The sequence below is a fragment of the Pelobates fuscus genome, chromosome 11 (assembly GCF_036172605.1).
Source record: "Pelobates fuscus isolate aPelFus1 chromosome 11, aPelFus1.pri, whole genome shotgun sequence".
In the NCBI taxonomy this organism is placed as follows: Eukaryota; Metazoa; Chordata; class Amphibia; order Anura; family Pelobatidae; genus Pelobates; species Pelobates fuscus.
Window position 1 is genome coordinate 9,947,470 of NC_086327.1, and position 27,773 is coordinate 9,975,242.

At 41.5% G+C, this 27,773-nt stretch overlaps 1 protein-coding gene across 1 annotated transcript; it reads left to right on the top strand.

Moving 5' to 3' along the window:
- Positions 1 to 455: 455 nt before the first annotated feature.
- EPHA2 (EPH receptor A2) lies at positions 456 to 27,773 on the top strand. Its single transcript, XM_063436444.1, has 17 exons — positions 456 to 543; positions 8,622 to 8,689; positions 9,949 to 10,615; positions 20,428 to 20,583; positions 20,700 to 21,032; positions 21,128 to 21,252; positions 21,655 to 21,823; positions 22,004 to 22,103; positions 22,243 to 22,298; positions 22,397 to 22,522; positions 22,653 to 22,838; positions 22,947 to 23,008; positions 23,238 to 23,447; positions 23,735 to 23,884; positions 24,445 to 24,638; positions 24,827 to 24,982; positions 26,001 to 27,773. Exons 1-17 carry the CDS (start codon positions 471 to 473, stop codon positions 26,104 to 26,106), a joined length of 2,937 nt encoding a protein of 978 aa, XP_063292514.1. The 5' UTR covers positions 456 to 470; the 3' UTR covers positions 26,107 to 27,773.

Sequence of the window (27,773 nt, forward strand, 5' to 3'; positions counted from 1 at the left end):
ATTTGCATGGCATGTTATACAGAGGTAGGAGCGTTAGATTTGCATGGCATGTTATACATAGTTTGTATCACTGGATTTATATATTCCAGAGAGGCAGCAGTTGTTGTTGTACAGAGGTAGCATGCTGTATGATACAGAGGAAGCAGTTGTGGAGATGCCTGCTGTGTTATACAGAGGTCGGCTTTATCCGCGTACAGTGTGGTTTTCCTCCAAGTTCACACAATAAAGCAATCCATCAGACGCATCCTAACAATGGCTGCTTTGAGCTTTCTAGGTGAAGTGTGCACTCTGAGCAGGGCTTGTCATGCAGGAGGAGGAGGAGGATCAAAGCCGAGCTCAGCTCACAGTCACAGGGCTGGGCGAGCCTGCACTGTCCCTTTAAAGTGGGAGGTGGGCGTGGCCAGAAGTAGGGCATGAATGAGCTGTAGAGATCGGTACTCACACCAACTCCAGAGACTCAGGGAGGCAACATGGGGGCGCAAAAACTCACCCTCATCACCTTCTTTATCAGCAACGTTTTCCTGTCTCTACAAAGTAATGAAGGTCAGTGGCTGTGTCTATGTTGGGGGGAATGAGTGAGAACCCCTGTATGGTTGTTATACTTCCAACACTCTCTGAAAGTTGGAGTGAGTGGTCCTGTCTGGGACTTCTATTGGGGTAAAGGCTTGAGTTACCCTGGCTGGGAACTTTATTGAAGTATCAGTGTGAGTGGCCCTGGCTGACTTAGACATTTCTTGGGGTGACAGTGTGAGTGAGTGGCTCTGACTGGGAGTTTTCTTGGGGTGACAGTGTGAGTGAGTGGCTCTGGCTGGGAGTTTTCTTGGTGTGACAGTGTGAGTGAGTGGCTCTGACTGGGAGTTTTCTTGGGGTGACCGTGTGAGTGAGTGGCTCTGACTGGGAGTCTTCTTGGGGTGACCGTGTGAGTGAGTGGCTCTGACTGGGAGTCTTCTTGGGGTGACCGTGTGAATGAGTGACTCTGACTGGGAGTTTTCTTGGGGTGACCGTGTGAGTGAGTGGCTCTGACTGGGAGTTTTCTTGGGGTGACCGTGTGAATGAGTGACTCTGACTGGGAGTTTTCTTGGGGTGACAGTGTGAGTGGCCTTCATTACAAATTTCTTGGGGTGATAGTGTGAGTGGTTCTGGCTGGGAGGTTTTTAGGGTGATAGTGTGAGTGGTTCTGGCTGGGAGGTTTTTAGGGTGATAGTGTGAGTGGTTCTGGCTGGGAGGTTTTTAGGGTGATAGTGTGAGTGGTTCTGGCTGGGAGGTTTTTAGGGTGATGGTGTGAGTGGTTCTGGCTGGGGGGTTTTTAGGGTGATGGTGTGAGTGGTTCTGGCTGGGAGGTTTTTAGGGTGATGGTGTGAGTGGTTCTGGCTGGGAGGTTTTTAGGGTGATGGTGTGAGTGGTTCTGGCTGGGAGGTTTTTAGGGTGATAGTGTGAGTGGTTCTGGCTGGGAGGTTTTTAGGGTGATAGTGTGAGTGGTTCTGGCTGGGAGGTTTTTAGGGTGATAGTGTGAGTGGTTCTGGCTGGGAGGTTTTTAGGGTGATAGTGTGAGTGGTTCTGGCTGGGAGGTTTTTAGGGTGATAGTGTGAGTGGTTCTGGCTGGGAGGTTTTTGGGGTGATAGTGTGAGTGGTCCTGGCTGGGAGTTTATATCAGGATGTTAGTGTTAACCTATTGCTCCCTGCATTGCTGGTTTTACGATTTGCTAGTGGGACATTTGCAGGGTTATTCACTGATGAGATTTCTAAGTGACTTGTAAATTTAAGGTCAAAATAACTGAATGGGAAAAATCCTCTGTCAGCTATGCTTCCAGTTCTGCTACTCTGGCCTTAAATTTGAAATTCACTTAGAATTCTCACTTTATTGAATAACCCTGTCGGTGAATTTGGGCTTTATTAAGAATTTGTTGTCTTTGACTTTCAGACTTGAGGGATTTTAGGTTTTCCTGATCTGTATAAATGACAGACATACTGACAGCTGTTACTTGTGCCCCCATTGTTGGTAATGTGGGGGGCTGTTACCCTTGCAGTGAGTAATGCTGAATGTATGGCTGGGTTGTGGCTGGAACCGGTCTGTTGAGTTGGGGAATTTGTCACTGTGTGAATGTGCGCTGACTACCTCTTCAGGTTATTTTACATAGTTTGCCCATGCTGCAATGTTAGGGTCAATACTGAATAACAGATTCATTATTAACCATTTCTCAGTGCTAAAAACCCTCTAACAGGTTGGCAATAGACCCAGTTGCTGGGAGTTTGTCTGAGCTCCAAGTGAGTTTGTAATTTCAGTGGTTTTACAGATTCTGGTTCTAGTCTTTCCCTGTGGCTACTAGAGGGGTGCCAGGCTTGGCTGCTAGTATCTGTCCTATGGGTGTTAGTAATTTACCCCCTGCTTCGCCGTAAATTTGGTGTAGCTTTTAAGATCATATGTTTCAGGTTGGTAAGAAAAAAGAAAAATGATGTTAATAGAGTTGGTTACATCGTATTCTAGTATTATACTTCCCAGTGATACTTTATCATTTAGTCTGTAGAAAGCTGTGTGTTTTCTATGTTTATGCCCCCTGAGTGGGGCTTGAATTTTAATGAAATGCTGCCCCTTCAGATTTTCTTTGGTTCCTATGTTCTCTCCTATTACCCCAGTGGCATTGGACTCCTCTTATCTGAAAGTCTGACTAACTACAGGGTTATTAGTGAAGCCTCAGGTCCTCGTGCCCCTGTTCCTCCACCAAACCATTTCATGTTCTAAATGCACTTCAGTACATCCTCATCTGAGGGTCTTTGTAACGGTTATTCCTTCATTAATACCTTATGTATAATTAGAACGCTTCAGCCATGTGATCACATGCAGGCTGTGAATAATGGGAATGAAAAAAAAGTGCCAGATATATTTTGGAACAATGTGTTGCATATGTAAGCTTCAAAAATAGTAAGTGAAGGCCCCAGGGAGACTCTGCTTTCTTTTATAGACTCCATGTGCCAAGGGAACCCACGTGGCACACACCAGACTTCACTTCTCTCTAGTACTGTAAAGACAGGAGAACAGGGTACCAGGGAGTAACAGATTACAGAAGTCATGAGTACAGGGTACCATTGATCTATGGTTCCTGACCCTGACTTCAAGCTGTGGCTTGAGACCTAGTATATGGGGTACCATGGAATAACCGATGAATTAAACCAGAACTATAGGGTACCAGAGAGTAGCAGGTTAATGCAATTCCAGTGTACAAGATGCAATGGACTATATAGGGTAATTGATAGTTACCAAATATTAGATTCCATATTCAAGGTATGGAAGAACAGGTGATCAGACTAATTTTAGTTTCTCTTAATTATAGGTTGCAATAAAATGTTTAATTTTGTTTCTCAGGTGTACATAATACTTTTACAACATCCGGTATGTACCTGTCACAGCGGCTCAGATCATTTTGCATACAGGATTTTTCTTTTACCCCTTGTGTCCTGTATGTGGATTCCTGTAATCTCAGCAGGCAGCCTGGATTTGTTTGATCCACTGTCCGTACAGTGCTCTGTAATCTAAGGCAGAAATGTTAAATTCTCCTCAGTCTTGTCATGCTCTGTAAGCCTTAGGGGGTCATTTGTCAATTCTGAATGTAGATTGTTTTGCTTTGTAATCTGGCTAAGTAAAGTGCACTATTAACACAACTTAACCCCAACAGCATAGCACAGAACCACAGAGGGGGAGACTGTGTGCTGTTAAGTTTTTAGTTGAGTTGTAAATAAAGTTTCCTGTAAATAAACATGATCATGCTGTACTCGTCACTAAACCAAGAGTTGACAAAGTTAATTGCAATTTTTATGCTAAAAATGTTTGATTAATTCTCCAAATTGCATATTTTTCACGTTGTAGCGATTTTTGGCGTGCAATTCATGATTCTCCTCTGTTCCTGATTTGGTGAATAAACTTTAGCATTTTTTTGTATCTTATTCCGGATTCTAGAAAGTTTTTTTTATTATTATTTTTTTATATATATGCAAAAGGGTTATTTTGTATAGTGTAAATTGTAGGGAATTCAAAGTGAAATTTATTTTTAAATATTTTTAGCTAACAAAACTGCTGTGAAAGCAATGTAAATTCACGTTGAATACTCGGCTATTCCGAATTTAGTGAATTTCCATGATTACATTATATGTACGTTGTGGCTTGTTCTAATAACTGGCCCTCATTTCAGTGCTGGAAATAGGGGCAGATGGTTTAGTGTTAAGCTGATTTCAGAAGCTGCATTGTAGAAATTAACCCTTCCATGTCAATATTGGGCTAATCACTTGTTTTAAGGATGGTTTGATAGGTCATCTGCCATAAAGGGGTTAAGTGGGTTTATGAATATGCTTTATTTCAGGATGAAAACAAAATAACCAGTCTTTATTTCTTTGTCTTACCAACATAGTGTGAGATTGATGTAATTTCAGTTTACTTTGCTCTGTGAGCAGTCAGTGATTCCATGTAGTCTCCCATTAAATGACCAGAGCACTTTGTTCCCCCTTCGCAGCCCTGTTTGACAGATTTTTATTAGAGACAATTTCCAAACTAGAATAGTTCAGGCTGATGGGAGTTGGTCAACGGACTACAACTCTCAACGGACTGAACTATATAAGGGTGCAGTTATCTGAACTGGTGGGTTTCAGATGTTTGCATTTTTATGGATATTTTAGTTTGATCGTTCTCTATTGTGGCATTAATGATGAATTGCTCACGATATAGTGATCAGGGAGGAACACCTCTGATTCACGGTGAGGAATGCTGATGTCTTGCTGTGACGTATCATAGGGCCGCACCAATGTAAATTTATTGACAACCATAAACCTCTGCTTCCTGAGCTGGGTGTAAAGAATATAAAAGAAATCACACAATAATGTGAAGGCCGCAATTACCCCAAAATTCCTTACAGGCTGGGAAATGCTTGGGGCATAACCCCCCTTCCCTCCCCCACCTGCTTAAGAACAGTTTCCATCATCCTCATTAGATTTCTCTTATCACAGCTGAAATCCATATTATTGGTTGCCCTGTTGAATTTCTCTTATTATTATATATTACTAACTGGTACTTTACAGAACCTTCAGGCAGCTTTTTATATGTGAATTTTAATCCTAGACTTTACTTATTTTGATTAATACAGAAAATAACTGACACAGAAAATTTTAAAAAAATCTGTTGTACATTAGTGTTGTAAAACAAGAGTCTTTTGAATTCCTTGCTAAATGAGCCAGTGAATCCTGCCAAGCATTTGGGCATCTCTGTGGATTCCAGCTTTTTTTTTTTTTTCTTCTTCTTCTTCAAAATCTTTATTTATGTTATTGATAATATTAATGGTATTATCACATTGAGTAACTTGCTTACCCTCACTGCCATTATGGCAAGTCTATTGGCAATCTCGGTTTTGTGAACTGTATCTCCCATGGTCCTAAGAGCCTGGGACGTAAGATTGTCCATTTTAAACTTAGGAGGCCATGTTGACATTGTGGACTCTTGGAGAATATCCTCCCAGCACTTGGCTCTGGTTATGACCTGGTAATTCATTCTCACATTTGATGGGGGATCATCAGTCCTATAGAGTTGCTAATGAGATGCATTCACAATTCCTGATGGCCCCAATCATGAATAATAAAAGGCGGTTATAGCCCTTTTACTAACTTTGTTGTCCTTTTTTTTTTTTTTCCCCCAAGAGGTGTTGTTTACAGTCCTATTCTCTGGTTGCTAGAGGCATAAATAATCAGTTTGCATTCCTTTTCTGGCTTTGTTCTTTTTATTTAATGGAAATTGGGGAATAGGAAAGGTAGAAGACAAATATTCACCCCGAAATGGGGACATAATGGATCCAGAAAAGTTCTGTTTTGTTGCTCCCCTTTTTTTTTTTTTTCATAGACTATTAAGTTGAATCTAAGTAAATGATTGCTGAATCTTTGAAATCTAATGCAAACATATTTGGTAGCACAGTTATTTGGACCTATTAGATACTTGTTGTACAGTTCAAACTTTCTATTAAACCTGGAAGGTAACCCTGCAACACCATGCTCTTTAAGATCGTGCGTTTTATGTGTATCTTTCTAGAATGTGTGCATCTTTTTATTAGAATCCCATCCCCTGACTTACAAACGGGAATGTTTTTAATATCTGAGAAGATCAGGAATTTTAGCTAAGTGAGAGATTTGATGGGCTATGTTGAAATCTTTATTTTGAGTGCTACAAGACTAGACTTGCAGGTGAAGAGGGTGTGGGAAATGCTGAATTTCTTCCTTGGTTGGGGGGGGGGGGGGTTGGAGAGCGTTATCCTGGGATTAGACAAATCTCCGGCTCAGAGTTCCCTGTAAAATCTCCCTTTTAATATAGATCTAGAAGTAGAGTGGAGACTTGTAGGTGGCGTTGAAGTTTGGCCTATGTCATGACACAATGACAAGCCCTGCAAAGGTTGTGTGTGTGTGTGTTAAAGCGTCACTGTCACCATCTGGGGTGACATCGCCGTCTGGTGGCTGGGGAAGCAGAAAAATGTGAGGTCTACCTACCTGAATCTTTCCTTTGCAGGCGCCGCCATCTCCCTCTGGCGGGTCCTGTAGTGCCAGGAGCCTATGTAACTTTTGTACTCTTGCGCATGCGATGCAGACCGTATCAATGGGGATAATGTTAGTAGAAAGGACTGTAAGTTAGTAGGGTTTTTTTTTTTTTTTTTCTCGTCTGAAGGGAATTTCCAGCTCAGGAAGGCTGATTTGACTTATCCGGTTTGGATCACGCTGTCTTGCCATGCATAAGAAGGAATGTCTCCTCTTCCTTCCCGTGACCGCATGTGGCCAGCCTACTGCCCCTTGCGTTTTTAGTCATACTGTAACCTCCGGAGAAAAGGAGGCAAATTCCTCATTAACCTCCACAGCCTGCCAGGCCTGGGTCAAACTGCAGCAAACCGTTAAATTCAAACTAAGAAATCCAATGCCATATATCATTATTTCAACACTAGAACTATTAAGATACATAATGATATAATTCCATCCAATCCCTTTTTGTTGTAATAAAAACATTATTTTCCTATAGCAATCAGTGCTTATTCATCTTGGCTCACTTTGTGTTATCCGTAGGAAGCAGCTGGCAGTCGTTCCTGCCCCTGGAGATGATTTCAATTTGGGACATAGGTTTCATATATGGTTATTCACTAAAGTGACAACTGCTGGGATTTCAAGGGGAATATTAAAATTTAGGCCATAAGAGCCAAGCTAGAACTGTTTATAGTTTGGCTATTCTGGTCTTAAACCTGAAATACAATTTGAAACCCTGTGTGGTGTATTAACTAAACTGAGAAATTATGGACATTGTCATTTAAGGGCTAAACTAACTGAACTGGTGACATTTTCCAACTCTGTTTCTCCAAATTGACTGTTCTGGAATAGTATTTGCAATGAACTTGCCGATGTTCCACAATTCCCAGTTTTACTTTTAGTCAATTTGTCAATGTCATGCTATCTTTGTAGTGTGTGTACGAGGATATTAAACCAGTGATCATCGCCGTTGTGAATTTGTGTAGGTGGTAGAGGATGGTTTACATTGCTATGCCCTCTGCACCCAGATTTGCCAAGTCCTTTCACTGCTTTGTGTACTCTGCTCTGTTTATCCAGGGAGGGGGCATTTTATACCAGGAGTTAAGGATTGCAAGCTGAGGGCCACACCTTAGAGACATTTCCTCACCACTCACTAGGGGCTCATTTCGCTTACCACTCAAATGAAAGTGAAACTGGCACATCAGGCCAATTATATGATGAACTGAGAAATCGATTTGTTTTTAAATGTTCCCTTTCAAAGATAAATAACATGAGATTCCGGAACTTATACTGCACACTTCACTTATGTGGGTGCCTCAAAGCACCTTATTACAGCAAGTCTCACATCACAGCTTTGTAATGTTTTGTAAAAGTAATACTATTTTTGTTGTCAGCTCTTTGCATTTATACAACAGTAGTGGTTTGCATGGACTTGCTTGGAGCTAGCAGCCATCTTGAAACATTGTAGACCCAAATAGCTCACCGTAAGTGAAGTTGTAGTGTAACTCTGGAATTAATGTAAGGTCTCTCTCTGTGCAGCCGCTGTTTGTAGTAGTTTCTTAGCAAGTGGGACAGATTCCCTTATCTGTAATTTTCTTAATGGTGGATTATGTCGAATGATTTGTGTTTTATGTATCTGTGTGGGGTCAACGAAATTTCATTGTGACTCACACTTTTCAAATGCCAGTACCTTGTGATCTCACCCAGAAATGCCCTTCAATGCGGAGTTTTGGCTCTATACAGCAAGGCATGTCTGGGCATGACTCTGCAATCCTGAAATTTTGAAAATGGCAGCTTGCTTGTTTATTACACGTTTTGTCTTTTTAAATGGCATGCATGGGTGATGTTTCAAAATGTTAGATAGAATGTACTTCTGCTAAATAAGCTTATCATTCTGCTATTCTATTTGGACACTTTAGCAGCCATGGAATACTATTTACCAAATGCCTGGCCACCAGTATGTGTAAAGATGGTGGAAATTCTAGTACTCTGCAAACTGGCTGGTCATGTTGCAGGGACATTGTTGGTGTTAATAAAAGTTGCAATGGTGTTTCACTTATCGACTATCTCCTCTGCTTCGTTTCCAGTTGTCCTGCTAGATTTCGAGAAGACTCAGGGAGAACTTGGCTGGCTGACCAGCCCTTATGGAAAAGGGGTAAGTTCCACCTACAAATACACTAGATCAATGCTCCGTGAGCACTTTATTTTAGAGGTATGGAATCTCTGCTGTAAGATATAATATGCATATGGGCTACAGATCCTGCTAAGAGTTATGATTCCCCTGTGTCACTTTGGAATAACCAGATATTTACTGAAGGCTGTATTTGTCTTTCCAATCCTGTGAGCTTTACCTTTACCCTGAATTCTTTCCAGAGGATTTGCCAAAGTCAGGTGATTTCCTTTACCCTTTAGTTGCTGGAATGGATGTGTCGCCCCCACACTCTCCCCAAAAACACTTCTGACAAACGCCTTGCTCCAAACCAATCTTCAGTTATTCATAGGGAATTATTGGAAATTTAATTTAACTAGAAAGTGTTCACAAATGCAGATCTGTCTGAATTATAAAGATGGCTTATCTGAAAATGTCACCTTTAAACCCTCCAAATAAATACCTCTGGTTGTGGGGGACAATTATATTCTCTTTATTGAATAGCACAGTGGCTCTGATAATCCAAATTGTATCTTAACAATGTGTACATAGATGGTGTAAACAGTTAACTTACAGCACCATCGTATGCCATAGCATTCTACAAACCTGCTCCGGATTACTGGCTTTCCGATTCTTCAACTTCAGCCTATACAAGACATGTCCATTGGACTACTGTGGTGCTTTATTTTTTATTTTATTTCTCCTTACTAGCCTGGGTGTATAAGAGCAGTGTTCTTTCTAATTACCAAAAGTCCTTCAAGGCAAAACATGGCACCTGTTGGCGTCTGTATCTATGAAAACAAGGAATGGTAACTGAGTGATAGTGAAGGCTGCCAGCTGTGTGTGCTGTTGAACTTTTCTGTGGGTTATACACATGTCAGCTGTGTTGTTCCCCAAGGATTAGAGAGTGTTTAGCAGAGTCGGGGGGCTGTATCTACTGGGTTTCCCATTTTCCTGTGACAAGTACAGAGGTTAATTGATATTTACTCGGCTATTCAGACTTCGCTGACAGATATAATCCTGGGTGCACTCACTAATCAGCAGCCACTTGGCTAGAATTATGATCTTCTAATTAAAAATATTTCATTTCCTCATACAAACACATGGTGTATCTCTTACAGAGGTGTGGTAAACATCATATGTGTACCATGTTATGGACATTTGGAGAAAAACTTTCTAGACGTGCCAGTGGTGTAAGAATTATGTTTTTGACATGGTTAATGTATATAAAGCATTTATTTACCACGGTAATTTTCTCTCCTTAGTGGGACCTTCTGCAAAATGTGATGAATGGAAGCATGATTTACATCTACTCCGTGTGCAATGTGCAGGAAGGAGACCAGGATAACTGGCTTCGAACCAACTGGATTTACCGCAGCGAGGCACAGCGCATCTTCATTGAACTCCGCTTCACTGTGCGTGACTGTAACAGCTTTCCGGGGGTCTCCGGTGCCTGTAAAGAGACTTTCAACTTGTTCTATGCAGAGTCTGATGTGGATTACGGCACCAACTTTCAGAAACGTCTGTTTCGCAAGATTGACACAATTGCCCCTGATGAAATCACAGTGCGGGATGATTTTGCATCACGTAATGTCAAGATAAACGTTGAAGTTCGGACTGTGGGACCGCTGAGTCGCAAAGGATTTTACCTGGCATTCCAGGATATAGGGGCCTGCGTAGCACTGCTGTCTGTACGCATTTATTACAAAAAATGCCCTGCAATGGTCCAAGGTATGGCCCAGTTTCCAGAAACTGTAGCCGGAGCAGAATCGCAGCCATTGGCAAAAGTTTCTGGGAAGTGTGTGGAAAATGCAGTGTCTGTTGGCGGAGAGGAGCCAAGCATGCATTGCAATTCAGATGGCGAATGGCTTGTTCCAATTGGACAGTGTCTGTGCCAGGCTGGCTATGAGAAAGTGGGGGACATGTGCCAAGGTAAGCCTTAAACCATGAATGGGCAGTTTTGAGTTTTGCATGCCAGAGGATTGACCAGAGTGCAAGCAGTGCACAGGTTTAAAAATGGCAGGATCAATGCAAAAAAAATCCCCTCTGCGTTATTCTAGGCTCACCTTGTTATACTTACTGGTTGTGGCAGCCAGTTTAAATCCTGTAATTTTCACCAGCATGGGTTACTTTGGTGAATGCCTTCTACTTGTATATACCACACGGACATCGGACTTCTAGCTCATTCATGCAGAGCCCTTAATTTACATTCCTCCTTTTGTTCACTCAAGTAATTAAAAGAACAATATCTGTCTGTCATTAAAGCATTTTATTGATTATGGCCCCCAGAACACAGGGATGCTGTATCCAGAAGTATACTATACAGTAGACAAACTTGCTGTATGTAAAAGTCAATCTTTCTCAGAATCCCTGAAGATTTACATCCCACTCTTCCATTCTCAGGCATTTAGCCATTGTTATCCTCCACATAATAGTTGCTGGTGACACCCTATATTGATGATTTTACAGATGATTTGAAATAAAAACAATTAAACAGTGAACGGATTAAATAAAATTAAAACGGTACATTTTATTATTTTGATTTAGTTATGGGATCCAGTCTGTACATCAGGTTCCTCTCTACCCTATATGCTAGTTCTCCTCTGCTGCTGGATTAGAGTCTGTGTGGCAGGTTCCTCACTTAATCCCCCCCTATATTCTGATTCCCCTCCTGTCCTGGATCCCACTTTGTATGGCAGATTCCTCTTGTCTATTCCCCTCTACTCCTTGAAATTCAGTCTGGCAGGTTCCTCTGTCTATTCCCCCGATTCCCCTCTACTCCTGGAAATTCAGTCTGGCAGGTTCCTCTGTCTATTCACCCCCTACCCCCCATATTCTGATACCCCCCCTACACTCCTGGATTGCAGTCTGTATGGCAGGTTCATGCTCAGTCTGCTGGGGAACAATAGCTGTCACTGTTCCCAGGCACGTCTCACTGGAGAGCAGATGGGGCCAACTCCCAGCTTACGGCAGGTCTGTGGAATGCGGGGAAGGGTGGTAAGGAGGACAGATCCACTCCGTGTACCTTTTTTTTTTTTTTTTTTTTTTTTTATCACTTGGAATGTGGGCCTGCTAGCACTGTTACATTCATTCACATTGTAGTTCATCATCAATGGTGAATAGATGTTCAGGATTGTAACATGTTACAGTCATTGTGTGATCAAGCATTCTTTTATTTTTATTTTTTAACCCTTTGAATGCTGTCTGGCTTTTCAGCATGTAAGGCCTCCTGATCATGTGTAATCTATAACCAATTCTCAATGGACAGAGAATCCAGAATTAAAAGCTATTTCTTCTTTTTGGGGGGGGTGGGGGGGGGGGGTTACAAATAACTACGGTAGATACTTTTGCCGTGTCTGCTACCTCCACGCTGGGCACCCAATGAAAACTGCATTAAACTAATATTTTAACTCAGAGTGCTGTGACACATTCCACTCATGCTTTACCTTCTATTCCACCTGCTATAGATTTTATTATTGGGGAACCTATACAATTTATTCCAATGGAAGACTTTATCCTGTGCATTTTGCTTTATGGGAAAAAGATTCCATCACCATGAATTAATTTTATTTTCATGGCACATTTTTCAATTGAAACGCAAGGAGGCTCAGAATCCATCTTGTTCTTGCAAGAGCTTGGACAGGCTCAAAGCAAATTAAAGATTTTAGAACCTGCCTCCAGAGTATCCTTGAACTGTAGGGTGCTTTGCAAGGAACAACCCTCCAATTGCTCAATTCACTTTATGCGTGAACAGTCTATACGTTTATATATCTGCAGACTGGCTCCTGTCTAGAAATGCCACTACTCTCCTATTCCTTGCCAGCAGAGCTCAAGGGAAGGGGGCTTGGTAATATTTGTCTTGCATGTGCAAAACACTTTCTTTATATCCGTTAACTGCCAAGTCTGCTCATAACCTATATTTCTATAGGTCCAACACACTGCAAGCATTCGAAGAACTAATGTAGGCTTTTTCTTTCCTGTAGCTAGTGGGCACGGTGGGAGCTTCTGAAGATTTATGACTAGCTCCTTCAGGAGCCTAAACATTAACGATCTTTTTATTGGATCCAGATTGTCTGTGTCTAAATTCTCCAAGAGAATATGCGAGCCTTGAGAGGATGGAGGTCAAATTCACCAGCCAATCCCAAAGAGGGAAGCAGACAGGCAGTACCCTGCAGGTGTCCTTAAACTCCCCAAACCAGTGGGGGTTGGAGGGAAATATGTGAGGAATGAGTAACTGCAATGTACACCTTCTCCTTGCAGGGGCGTGAAATACATTATGGAATTTCGGACAGGGTGTGGGCTGGTGTAATGAGTCGGAAGATGCTGATAAAGTGTTTCCCAACATTGCCATTTATTATTAACATAAAAATGCAAGGATTTTGAGTAAACTGGAAAATGTATTTAGTGAGATTCAAAATAGGATATTTCCTCCCCTATGCACTCAGGGGGAGTGTGTTGTTCTGGGATCTGTGGTGGATTCTTCTTTTGATGGCAGTTTGTCCATAGGACACACAGTTTGTCCCTGGAGGGGGCCCCAGGCTCTTTAACACATAGCTGTGATGGTGATGCTTTGGAATATAGGATTAGTGATAAGACTTGTTGTAATTAGAGATTTGTTAAAGTGCTAAACTGACTGGAATTGCTGGCAGGATGGTTTATAAATAAGAAACTGCTTGTAAGAAGAAAATACCCAGAGAATCTGGTGGATCAAACTTTGTGGGGTTCACTTCTGTGTCAAAGTTAAACTAGTAAATCTAGTATTTCCTATTCCTTTAGCGTATTAATCTGTTCCATCAAGATTTCGGGTAGGTACTTGCTATTGAAATTTCTACATTCGCATGTATACGGCGTGTGACCGTCAATGTCAGAAGGCAAGGCAGAGAATCAGGATCTGGATAGACAGAGAGGGGGTGGTAACACGTGATTTCACAGAGAGGTGTGATTTGTAATAAACCAGTTCACCACACAAAAAGTAATGCAACTTCATCTATGCCAGCTACACAAAGTGTGGCAGTATCTTTTTATTAATATTGCATTACTGTTTTGGGAAAAAAATACTTTCCACCTGGCCCCAACAATCTTTTCTGTTGCTATCTGAACATAATTTCTTCTAAAAGTGCACTCTGTTCAAGAACCTGGTATTGCCCTAAGATGTAAAGTTGACCCCATTTTATTAAAATGTTTTGAATGTTCTGTCTATTTTAAATAAATATTACTCCCTCGCCAGCACTCCCTGTCCCTCCCTCATAAATAAACAGCCTGTCTAAATAAAGCGTTTTACTTGAGAGGCCCTTGGATGGATCCCTTCTGCTATGCTGTGTGCTGGCACAAGCTGCAGGGAGCTGACCCCAGGGTTCTGGGAAAGGGACACAAAGACTATTTTTATCCTTTTCTGTGGTAAGTTTAAATTCTCACAATTTTACAGCCTAGGCACAGGGGGATACAGTGCCCTTGTATATTGGGAGAAATGCTTATTTAGATTTATTGCAATTCCTTCTAGGGAAAAGAGATTAAATAGGCCAGCATCACAGAGGGAATTAGTTATTATTATTATTATTATTATTATTATTATTATTATTTTTTTGTGAAGTAAACTGTTAGGAATGTGTTTTTAACTGAGATTTTTTAAAAATAAATCTCTTACCAGTGCATTATTTTAAGAAACTACATTAGTATTGAGGCATATTTTAGTTTCAGTTTGAAGGGTTGTATTGTGCTCTTGAGGAGGTACAGTTTGTCTTGTGTTGATGAAATAATCCCTGTGATGGTAATAGTAATGACATAGTCCAGCAACCAGAGAGTTAATATGACAGTCAAGCAGATCAGTCAGTTGTGAGATGCCATCTTCATTGGTAAATATTCCTAGCATTGGCCCCAGACCATTTGCCTGTTTCCTTGTCACCTGGGGTGTGAGGAATGCCTTTATTTGGAAGCCTTGAGTGCTTTCCAGGGCCTGTTTGTCAGGATGTGAATCAGTCTGGACAGGTGAGCTTCACGAGATCCGTGGGAACAGGGTGGTGCTGTCACTAGCACAAAATCAGGTCAGCAGTGACTGGTGGCTTTCAGTGGGGACCATCTCTGTACCGGTTTGCCAACTCCTCGTTGCACCGTTCCCACACCATGCAAGGCACAGGTGCTAGACCTTCAGGAAACGATATTTGGAGACATACGTGTAGTCAGAACCGGGTTGTTGTGTTTCATTTCCGAATTCTGAATATTCTACGTAGAGGTGTCTGGCAGCTGTTCGGCAAGATTTGTTAAAATCATGAGCAAATTTACAATATAATTTCTCTTTGGTACCAATGACTGTAATATGCATTTTATGTAATTGGAAGTGCTGTCTGTAAACGCTATATGACACAAGCCTCTAATATCTTCAGTGTTTATAATTAATTCTGTTTATTTGAATTGATAAACCGATAAATCTTCCCACGTTTGCCTATTCCATGAGAGCAATAATGTTGGTTATAGAATAGAAGCATTTTCTATCCATAATCCCCCTCACTGGCTAATTATCTATCCCATAACCTACTACTGGTCTTGCAGGCAAGCGTGCATAGGAAAAATAGATGAGGGTTAAATTGAAAGCTGCAAGAGGAAATTTAATTTCCCTTCTGTGCTTCGAAGCCCCGAAAGTTCACTGTGAGATGTGACCATTTGAGGGGAAGATCAGTGACAGGAACCGGGTCTCAAACAGGAAAGTTTGAATTGTGTAGGAAATCCGATGTGGATATGATGGAATTTGTACCGGATGATAAACTATGGCTGGGTTGCTCTACTGTTAAAACTGGTATTGTAGTGGAGAGAATCAGTGTGTGAGCATTAAAGGGACATCTAACTTTACACTCTTACACGTTAACCCTTTAAGAAAACATGATCAACATTTTCTGTCACGTTGGCCTTTTGCATCTGAAGCTGTGTCCTTAAGGGGTTAAAAACCAGTTTCTATGTCTGGCCACTAGTACTGTATTTTCTGAACACTGGTGACCATGCGGAAATCACTATGCCTAGCAAAGGATTGTATTTCGAGGTTTAGGGGGAAAATGCCCTAAAATGTAGGATTTTTATACCTCTGCCATTAAAAGATACATTGGGTTTCAGACAAGAGACTGCCTGTTCTTTGAGTGGAAAAAGGCCATAAATGTGTCTCCACAGATGTGTGCGTGGGATTCTGGAGAGGCGAGAACTTTGAGGTTTGGTTATTCTTGACCTTGATGACTACTGTCTCCTTTTCTCTCTGTTTTTGGCCAGAAGCTTGAATTCCAACTCCCCCACCATCTACTCTTACCCACCCACTGCATGCCGCTTATTCCCCCTCATTCTAGTCTCCAATAAAGTGTCTCCCTTATCTTCTATGTAAAGGGAGTCAACACCATGTGTTTTAATGTAATTGGCCTCTGCAATCTTTATTTTTAATCCGTGCCTTGGCTCAATGGAGGCGTGGGGTGCTCCTAAATCTTCCTGACATCAGGGAATGCCAGCAATGTGCTTTATTTACCCTGCTTTACAGTAAGGATTTTTAAAAGACTAGTGGAGGGGTCTGGCTGTTGCTGCAAGATAGCGGTGATCTCCGTGTCCACATTCAGGTGGATTTCAAAATTTGAAAGCATTCCTATTTTTGTTGTTTCTCTCTCTTTATTTAGCGGAGAAAGTTTGGTATTCCTAGTAACAAATTGGAGTCAAAGGTCAGGTCTGGCCAAGCAGGAGGGGTCTGGAGTCCATGCTTGGGGGTAAATTTCTGTAATCCTCCCCACCAGCTGCTGCTAAGCCTCCCAGCATGCTAGAGGGCAAGGAGGGGCTTATCTCTTGTGCAACAGGTTGGGTATGGGATGGTGGTAACTGCCACATGGCAGGGGCCAGCCAGGTAAGGAAGATAAAAGCCACATACTAGGCCACTCCAGAAACGTTGTACTTAACTTTGCCCGTAGCACTGCATTTAGGAAGCTTTTAAGTGTGTGGTATCTTAACTATTTAAAAACCTGCCTGGGCTGGTTCCCCAGTGGCCCTTCAGTTGTTGCAGCTATGGGGCCAATGTGTATTGTCCTCAACAGAGAATGAAGAAGAAATAGACATTTGTTTGTTTTTTAAGCTTTGGTGTTTGTTTAAAGTATTTGTAACTAGTTCTGTAAACTGGAGGTCAGCTGACACACCAGATTTTCAGGGTGATACCTGGTACTTGGTTTAAGGAAACATGAAGATAATTGGCTAATTACAGGCTAATCCTTTCAGAAAATAAAGCCCTAATCACTGCCTTCAAGGATAGATTTGAAAGAGACCTGCCTTAGTAACTGCATCTCAAAGGCTTTATTAACTAAGCAATGAGTTGACATCTGGCTTTACTTATTATCCCAAAATGGCCTGATAGATATTTTATAATTTTTTAACATTTTAATTATTTTACAACTGCTCATTGTTAAGTGAATAAACATAAATTGTGCCATCACAACAAAGGCATGGTTTAAACCAAGCAAGGGGCGTAAATCAGTAAGCGGATACAGTTGAATTTTTATAAGTATATTACAATGAGTTGTGAACATTTATTTTTTATTTTTTTTGTTTTTTAACTGACTGTGGCCGCACTGTTTTTAAACAAAAATTTACTTCAAATCACTGCTGGACCCTACATTTAACTCTATCTGCTAATTTAATTTTACCTTGACCGATTTGGATCATTACCTGTCACAGTGGGGTTAATAGGCTAGTGAGGCCAAGGATATGAATCCGGAAAGACAGATCAGTCAGTCATCACAAGTCAAACATTAGTCAGGAGCTCGGGTGAGTCCACAAACTATGTCCCGCATCCTGTTTAGGGCAAACGAAGTGTTGCCGTAGATACACCTGCCATTTTCACCCCTACAGAATGGAGAAATTCAAGCATTGGCTTATATTCTGGTGCATTCAGTGTTAAATGCTATTTTAACCTTTTCCTGACTGGTCTCCTTTAGAGAAATGACTGTATCCATTAACTATGCTGTGAGCAGCACTCATGCACATGCAGGTTAACAGTGAGCAACATGTGGCTTCTCTGTGATATTCCCACCTGCCCTGGGGCTAAATCCCCTTTTCAGTGGGTTCTGGTTTGCCAGGGTTTGGTGGCATAGGATAGGGATGTTTGAAATAAACTCTTGTATATTGCATGCATGAAACAAGCCATTATGCTTAGTGAGCCCTACAAAAATCCAGTCTATCAGATCGTGGTAATTTGTGCAGTGCATTACTGAAACCTTCTCTAGCAGCTTCTCGCAGAGTAAAGCCTGTGTCCTAGCATCATGCAGGTTTGAGGGTCTCCCTGCACTCGGCAGATGCTCAGACCCCCTCCCCTCCTTCCCTCTATTGTCCTGCAATCATTTCATCTGATTACAATGACTCACACTTGGTCTGGCAGAGAGCCTTGTGTTTTATTTCTATGCTGCCAACAAGTTGGGTCAAGAGTTTCCTTTGACCCTTCATCAATCTGTCTTGGGAAACTTTTTAAACTTTGTTTGGAAGAAGAGGGTGTGTCAGAGGGACAAATAAGAGAATACATAAACCAAATCTCATCAGTTGCATTTTAGATTATTTCAAATTAAAATGTTAACATAACTGGCAGAGGTCCTTGGCCAATACTTCCTTCATAACTTTGGATCATTATGGGGCTTATTTCTAATTAAACATTGCTTATGTATTCAGCAGTGCTATACAATAGGTTATTACAATTTCTATTTTCTACATCTTTCAACAGCTGTGTTGTGTTGAGATGTGTACTTTGCTTGAATAAATCTCACACCTCAAAGTATTTTTTTACGCTGTGCTTTTTTTTTTTTACTAAACATATGACCGCTGTATGTTCAGATTTGTGCTAGGCAGGATAAACCTACCCATAGACCCTCTCGGGTTAGTGCTATTGTGGGAATGAGTCTGAATCTCACTTGGTTTCTATTGTTGGGATCTTGTTTGTACTTTTCTAAAACCATTTTCTAACCAACACGTTCTCTGGTTAAATTTAGGATTACATTGTATCTCACCAGGGAGTCTCTTCACTGTATGTTTGGGGTCTTCGATGACCTTTAGGGCTGTATCCAGCTGACTTCCTTTTATGTTCTGAGCTTGGGCCACGGGCAGGAAACCTAAGTTTATTTTAAGGATTAAACACTTGTTATATTCTTAGAGCCTCTGCCCTACACCGTTCTTCCTGCCTTCTGTAATCCTCTCCTGGTACTCAAAGACAAAAAAGGGACGGTGGTCTAATCCAATGTTCTTGCCTCCATCATACTTTTGATCTGGTCATTGTTCTCGACTTGCTTTTCTACCTTCTTTTACCGACTTCTAACCTCAAGAATTAAAGGGACTTAACTTTATTTTTAGTCTATGTATGACATGGGTTAGTCCCATCTTACAGCAGTCATAACACAACCAAAACACCAGTAGAAAACTAAACTCCTCACCGTTTGCTACACATCAAAGAACTTTAATTTGCTGACCATTTAAAGACGTTGCTACATAGCCCCAAATAACTCCACCTGACACCCAGAGAAACTGCTCCCATGAACTGAATATTTTACACTGTATTGTGTTCACTGGTAGAAGATCAAAGGGCCCGTTGTTTTGCTGGATTTATTTGCTGTTCTTCAAAAACATTCACTTTGTAAGCATTGGTATAGCTAATACTTCATATGTATTTGTGTACCATGCCAAGTCATTGACGTTGTAGTGAACTATCACTTTAAATCGACATTTTTGTCTACAGCAAATGTGGCATCGTTAATCACTTGATTGTTTTTGCACTTTTGCTGTTTTACAAACAACAACAAAAAACTGAATAGATTCCAGGTCCCAACATTCCTACCAACTGTGTACTTGCTAGTTGCAGGAGAGAGAATTTTTCGTGTTTAGTTTAGTGTTAGTGTGATTTATTTTATATATATATATATAATTTTTTTTTTTTTTTTTCAAATGCGTTATGGAATGAGGTTATTCTGGGGCTACTAGCCTGCTCTTTGCGTGCTGCAAAACAGGTTCAGCTAGAGGAGTGCTTTTTGGCTGCACCCTGTGTCTAGAGAGGCCATGTGTGAGGGAATAGTGGAAAACTGCAAATGAGCCACAGAAAGTTCATCATCTCTGTGATCAGTGGAAACCTGTACCCACGTATCGCTTGGGAATGTGCAACTTGGCTCATTTGGAGTTCTCAGTGAATGTCAGGGTAAATGGAATAAATCCTTACATGACACTCAATGAGCCATGCTTTGGTTTGCTGCTCAGTGTTGCTGCGTGGTGGCTACACCCAGTGGTTTCTGCTAGAGGAAAATCTAGGTGTAAAGGTGTAAAATAAAAAAAATCCTTTTTTACTTTGGGCCATGTCATGTGTGGGTGAGCAAGTGTATGCATCTGCAGCATTTCCTTATTAACCCTTCAGAAGGAGGTGCTCGAAGCAGTAACTATTAAAGCATGGAGCTGTGTAGATACTGTATTCATATATGACGCACTATTGTCCTGAGCCATATATAGTGCACGCTCACTGTGTGTCTGATAAATGAGTTTTATGCATTAAAGATTGAATTGCGATGTAGAACAATGGAACTCAGCAGAGTGACAAGATACAATGTTTAAGAGCTGTTCACACCGTGCCAAAGAGAGCGTGGATTGTACAGCTCTCAGGGTACTTTTTTTTTTTAAAGGCCAAAGTTTTTTATTTCCTTGTTTTGTTTATATATGTAATTCCTGCAGCATGAATAATAATTAACAAACCATGTCTCCCTCTCTTCCAGCTTGTCAACCTGGATTCTTCAAAGCTGAACCCTCTAATAGCCAGTGTGATCCCTGTCCAAAACACACTGAGCCATCTTCTGTGGGCGCCACTTCCTGTCCATGCCAGGATGGCTATTTCCGAGCTTTAACAGACGCCATATCAGCCTCCTGTACCCGTAAGTTTATACAAAATCTAATAAAGTATTAGGATCAATATTGGCACTGTCGTATTATTTGTAAAGTGCACAAACTGTTGTAATTCACTAATTCTTGTATTTATGTCTTGCTTCAGGATCCCCATCGGTTCCTCGTGATCTCACTGCCGTAGGCTTTGGAACCAAGGTTATGCTGCGTTGGTCCACTCCCTCTTACACTGGAGGCCGTGAAGATGTTACCTACAAAGTAACATGTGAGCTCTGCTTTCCAGAGCCTGGTGACTGCAAAGCATGTGATGACAGCATCCGGTATTCTGAGAGCCCAGGCAGCCTGAAGGGTACCACCTTAAGCATAAGTGAGCTAGAACCTCATCTCAACTACTCCTTCACTGTAGAGGCCCGAAATGGGGTGTCTGATTCCATCTCTGGACGTAGCATTGCAACCATACATGTCAGCTTGAATCAGACAGGTAAAGAAATGGCTGCTTGTTAAGTGTGTTGCCAGCATTCAGTAACATATTCCTAGGATGTTGTGATCACTGTGTACCCCTTGCTCTAATTTCAGAACCCCCAAAAGTGACATCTGTGAATCTGGAACAACGAAGCATGAATTCCCTCACTCTCTCTTGGACTGTGCCGCCACGTCAGCCAAACCGGTCCTGGAAGTACGAGATCACCTATAACAAGAAGGTACACAACATCCCATTCCGCTATGTTCTACCCTGCAGTGTTCCAGCATCTTCAGGTCATTTGGATACATCATAATGAGCTGATTAGTGTGGGGATAACAGGACATATCATCTTGTATTACTTTGTAAGCTTTTTATATGTGCGCTAAGATTGCAGTCCTATACAGTATAAATGGTCACAGACCATGTAGTACAGTTTTGTGACGGTTGCTTACTCTGCATAATCCTAAAATTCACAGTTAGTTGTCCTTGGATGATGGCAATAAAGCCATTTTTAATCTGAAACCCATGCTTCACACAGGCAACACCCTTTGTTCTCTAAATCACTCTACAGTGGACATTAACCGATCATTTGTGCCAGAGGGTGATTGGGAAACTAATCTTCATACCCCTTCTTTTCCAGAATGATGAGAACAGCTACTCCGTTCAGCGTTGTGAGGGGAATTCCATAACCCTCAACAAACTTTCCCCTGAGACCACTTATGTAGTGCGGGTTCAGGCTATAACGCCTGATGGCTCTGGAGCTGGAGGCATTGGGAGCATGGAGTATGAATTTGAAACATTATCTTCTGGTGAGTGAAGGCAGCAGTGTGTTTAATTCTAAAAAATGTAGTCCATTCTAATCAATGATCGCTTTGCAGAGCTCAGACTGAGAGGGATATCAGCACAGTATTTTGTACAGGATGTATAATTGGGGTATTGAATTGCATATCTTTACACGGCTTGATTCTTTGGATTTTGTTTTTTTACAGACTCCGAGGGTACAAACCAGGCTGCCATTATTGGAGGGGCAGCAGCCGGAGTATCTGTAATCGTGGTCTTAATAATAGTAGTCATTCTTCTGCATAGGAGGTAAGTTCAGTGTGCCTCACTCAGGGCTGACTGGAGATATGATTATTTCATTTTATGCATTTTATGTTCCTAATGAGTGTTCTATCCTGTGCACTTTGTGTCATGCAGCATTTAACCCTTTCCATGACTTATTTTTCAGCAAAAGACATGGCCGTGGTCGGCAGTCCCCTGAGGATGTGTATTTTTCTAAATCTGGTAAGCAGATATATTTCATTTCTTTCTACACACTTTTTTTTTTTTCCCTCTCTGACATTTGTGAATCTTTTCATCACAATCCTCCTCTTCCTTCACAGAGCAACTGAAACCCCTTAAAACCTATGTAGACCCTCACACATATGAGGACCCCAACAAAGCTGTTCTGAAATTTACCACAGAGATCCCTCCCAATGCTGTGACCCAGCAAAAAGTGATTGGGGCCGGTAAGCAACAATTTTTCAAAAAACAGAACTGTATTGACTATAAGGGTAGAAAATAATTTCTGGTTTTAATTCCAGGAATGTCCTCTTTGACCTCAACTTTATTTTTTTTATTTTTTATTATTTTTTTTAGGTGAGTTTGGTGAGGTTTATAAAGGGATCTTGAAGCTCCCAGGAAAGAAGGAGATACCAGTGGCCATAAAAACTCTGAAAGCTGGCTACACAGACAAACAGCGCATTGACTTCCTGAGTGAGGCAAGCATCATGGGACAGTTCTGTCACCACAACATTATCCGCCTGGAAGGGGTCATCTCAAAATGTAAGAATTCTATTTTATTTTTTTTATTTTTTTTGCAATGCAGCAATTATTGGAGCTTTGTTTGTTTTTAGATGATTTGTATTCATATATCTCCTCCTTCCCACTCAGATAAGCCCATGATGATTATAACAGAACACATGGAGAATGGAGCCCTGGACAAATTTCTAAAAGTAAGTTCATTGAGCAGGTTCTAGGATTAAAAACTATAAATTCAGGAAGTAATGGTCTCAAGGCTTTTTATTTGTTTGATTTAATCAGGGTGGTATATACAAGGTAAAGGAAGGGGGGTCTTTTTTTTTTTTTTTCTATTATAATTGTTTTCTCAAATGTCCCATTAAATTAGGGAAGTAAATACAAGAACTACTATTATTCAGTAATCTCATGTCCTTGCACCCATAGGACAATGATGGCGAATTCAGCGCCATCCAGCTGGTGGGCATGCTCAGGGGCATCGCAGCTGGCATGAAATATCTCTCAGAGATGAACTACGTGCATCGGGATCTAGCTGCTCGTAACATTCTGGTGAACAGCCAACTTGTGTGCAAAGTGTCTGATTTTGGTCTGTCTCGCGTCCTGGAAGATGACCCAGAGGCAACATACACAACCAGTGTAAGTATCTTATAGCCAGAGGATGCGGGAGAGCATTGTCAGCATTCACTCTGATTACTCTTAGGGCAGTGCTGCCAGAGCACAGGGTGGTGACTTGATTAGATACCAGTTCTAAAGGTTTGTTTTGGTGGTGTCAGCTGTCATTGTTTTATCTTGTTGCTGTAGAGACAGCCCTGAATTGATTTCCAAATGCTTTCCACATGGGGTGCAGTTTATGGAAAAGACTATTTGAGAAGGATTGTTTTATAGCCTTGTTATTTCATCTCTCATTTACTTGTCTCTTGCAGGGTGGGAAGATCCCAATTCGTTGGACAGCCCCAGAAGCCATATCCTACAGGAAGTTTACCTCTGCCAGTGATGTATGGAGCTATGGCATAGTCATGTGGGAAGTCATGTCGTATGGCGAGCGGCCTTACTGGGAGATGTCTAACCAGGAGGTGAGAATTCTCCAGGATCCTGTAATGCTGGACGTTTGGAAGTGGGAGAGAGACCATTACTTTTAAAAGTTAGGGAAGGGGACATTGAAATGTAACAAGGAAATATTTTACAGGTTAGGTTGTAGATGTTTTGAATAGCCTTCATTAAGAGCAGTAAAGGCTAACTGTGATATGCATAGGGTAGTAGATACCTGGAATAGCCTTCCAGTGGGAACAGTAAAGGCTAAAAGTTATATAGAAAGAGTAGTAGATACCTGGACTAGATTTCTGGAGGACATAGTAAAGGCTATCGGTGACATAAAAAGCATAGGAGAGCTAAAAAAGTGAGTTTTAATAATCAGAGTGCAATTTAACAGGGCCATTTGCTTCCTATCTGTGACACAGTCTAAGTTTCTTTAATGGTCATTCATCTTTTCTGGTCTCACATGAAATGAAATGACTTCCTGTCAGGAACTTTGTGGTGTCTGCTCTTTGCTAGAATAACATTTCATTGCTAAATGAATAATACTCCAATGCAATGTGTGTGAGCCCTCTCCCTGACTCCTCTGTGCCCATTACAGGTCATGAAGGCCATTAATGAGGGTTTCCGGCTCCCGGCTCCCATGGACTGCCCCTCTGCAATATACCAACTTATGATGCAGTGTTGGCAGCAGGACCGTAGTCGTCGGCCCAAATTTGCAGACATTGTCAGTTTCCTGGACAAGCTTATCCGAAATCCGGACTCACTGAAGACTTTGGCTGATTTTGACCCAAGGTATGTTTTCAGTAAGGTGTAATTACAGAGCTTTGGGCAAACACTGTGTCCGTACAACATTCTGCATGCTAGAAATTTCAGCTCATTGACATCTCAATTGAATCAGCAATCTTTTTCTTAGATTGGACTTTGTGGAGCTTAGACTATTTTGGGGAACAATTATAACCTCCAATACTTTGTCCTCCTAGGATTTCAATCCGCCTTCCCAGCACCAGCGGCTCAGAAGGAATGCCATTCCGGAACGTTGCAGAGTGGCTCGAATCCATCAAGATGCAGCAATACACTGACTGCTTCATGTCCTCTCAGTTCAATTCCATGGATAAGATTATCCTCATGAACCAAGAGTGAGTGTCCTGATTTATAGACCGTGTGCAAAGTCTCAGAGCTTACATGGAAGTCAGACTCCTAATTCACACATGCAGTAGCTCCTACATTGCATGCAACTGTCTTTCTGTCTGTAAATTCTGACATTGTCTCCTGAGTCGTTTGTTAGCACATGATATGCGTGCCTGAATTCAATGTGACAGACTTTTTTTTTTTTTTTTTTTTTTTTAAACAGATATTTAAAGATATGCGTAATTCCTTCTAGATTCTTGTCTATTAAAGGGACACTCTAGGTAGTGTAATCACTTCATCTCGTTGAAGGGGTTATAGTACCTATAGTCTCCTGGTATCATTCCATTGTTCAGTGAATCGTTAAAGGACCACTATAGTGCCAGGAAAACAAACTTGTTTTCCTGGCACTATAGTGCCCTAAGGGTGCCCCCACCCTCAGGGTCCCACTCCCGCCGGGCTGGATGGAGTGGAAGGGGTTAAACACTTGCCTTTCTCCACCGCCGGGCTCCCTCGGTGCTGGAGACTCTCCGCCTCCTTTCCCCGTCATCGGCTGAATGCGCAGCAAGAGCTGCGCGCGCATTCAGACAGTCCATAGGAAAGCATTCTCAATGCTTTCCTATGGACGCTGGCGTCTTCTCACTGTGAAAATCACAGTGAGAAGCACTGAAGCGCCTTTAGCGGCTGTCAATGAGACAGCCACTAGAGGCTGGATTAACCCATTTGTAAACATTCTCTGAAACTGCTATGTTTACAGCCGGCAGGGTTAATTCTAGATGGACCTGGCACCCAGAGCACTTCATTAAGCTGAAGTGGTCTGGGTGCCTATAGTGGTCCTTTAATGCTAAACAAGGGTACTTTTCAGCCAGGCCCCTCTGTGCTACTTAAGCTAATGAGGAAGCATTAGTCAAAGCATCAATGGACAGCATGCGTAGACAAAGAGCATTAAGCACCATATTTGATTACTCCGAATAGCGGAGTTTCTCAGGTTTGATTTAAGAGTTAATGATTTGTGTTTTTCCTTTGCAGTGAAATCAAGCAGCTCGGCATACGGCTCCCGGGACACCAGAAACGGATTGCTTTCAGTATCCTGGGATTAAAGGAGCAGGCTAGTACCATGGGGATCCCAATCTGAACCTCCAATTTAGCACAGGAACCCTAAGCATCAAAGGATCAGTGAGGTGCAACAGTACCTTCATGAAGCTCCAGTTTCCATATCTTCTGTGACCAAAATAAGAACCTCCTTCCATGGCCCTAGAAACGTGGGCATACTTGAAATGAAACGCATTGGGTTCCAGAGCAGGATGGGAATTGTAAAGGGTTGGTGAAAGGAAACACCAGCGGTGTCTCCACTTCCCATGATGCACATGGGCAGTCCAGTCTGTGGATCCTCATGTTCTGTGTATGCTTTGTAATGGTGCAGTCATGCCAGTGTGCACTTCATATAGACTGCTACAGGGATAGGGAGCAGAACACACACACACACCTCATTAAGACTGGAGTGGATGTGATTGCAGTAAGGCATTTCAGGAGCTGATATCCAGACGCCCACTGGACATCCGTCAGCTCTTGCATTTCTTTTATCTTTTTCTTCCTGTGTGTAAATCCTTAATCATTCTAAAGGCCATTCCTGCAGAATGCAGTGCGTTTGCTGGACTTGAGAGAGCACTTTGATTTTTATTGGACTTAAGGTTTATAAAGACCAGCCCTCTGACATCCTTCCGGATCCAAAGTGGGGGGGAAGACGCAAAACATTTGGCCAGTTACAAGACTTCGGCGCATTCCCCATAAAGTACAGGCTTGGCAACAGCTGAGAATATAATTCTACAAATTTTCTTTTGAAACCGGTTTATTGCAGCTGATGTCTGTTTGAAATGGTACAAGAGACAAGTTCACTTTGACTTTTTTTTTCTATATTAACCTGCCTGAGGGCAAATCAGAATTATTACATTGAGTCTGGATAACTTTTCCTTCCACAGAAGCTTCCCAGTTCCCTCATACAGATACATCAGTGTCCAGGCCTTACACCCTATTCCATAATAACTATTTTAACCTTTTTGTATTCTCAAAGTGAAGACGACAGTAGGGGTTATGCACATAGAACAATTCAAGATCGCTGTTATTAAAGTGGAGCAATTGCTTTGGAAACCTATAGAATGTTCCGGCTGATTGTTCACATTTTTACAAGTTTTTGCTGCAGAATTGCTCTTTATACCAAGGCCCTAAGAGTTTGTCATGGACACTTGTTAGACAGTGAGGGCTGTGTGAAAATCATTATTCATCATATGTGCACTTCTGTCAAACAGAGGGATAATCTGCTTTTTAAGCTATTCAATGGCCTGTTATCCGTTATCTTTGTGCACTAATCCGCACAGAGTTTTTATGACTTAAACATACACACTTACTGTCTGTACCTACCAAGAGCCCTACTGAGTAATAACCCAGACATTTTCTGTTGTACGGCCCCAAGAAAAAAAAATATTTTTTGTTATATTTTGCAGATTTTTACAGTGTAATATAACAAAATTATACAGCGAACGATGTTATGTTTCAATTTTATATATTTGGGAGGGCCATTACCGACAAGTGCCTTGTTTCACGTGTCCGATTCTTCATTTTTCTTGTTATTTTATTTTTATAATTTATTTCTGCTGTGCCTTGTTTTTGTATTAAGAGTTGCGCTTTATGCTCAGTGTTAATACTGTTTGTCCGAATTATTTATTTTTTTATATTTATTGATAGACCTCTGAAGGCTGGTTGTAATTTTCTCCGAAATAAACCTGCATATTAGTTTTTCAAAAG

Coding starts and splice junctions, on each gene's coding strand:
- EPHA2 (XM_063436444.1), top strand. CDS start 471: ATGGGGGCGCAAAAACTCACCCTCATCACCTTCTTTATCAGCAACGTT. Junction 21,033..21,127: donor TGTCAGCTTGAATCAGACAG/GTAAAGAAATGG, acceptor CTCTAATTTCAG/AACCCCCAAAAGTGACATCT. Junction 24,639..24,826: donor TTGGCTGATTTTGACCCAAG/GTATGTTTTCAG, acceptor TTGTCCTCCTAG/GATTTCAATCCGCCTTCCCA.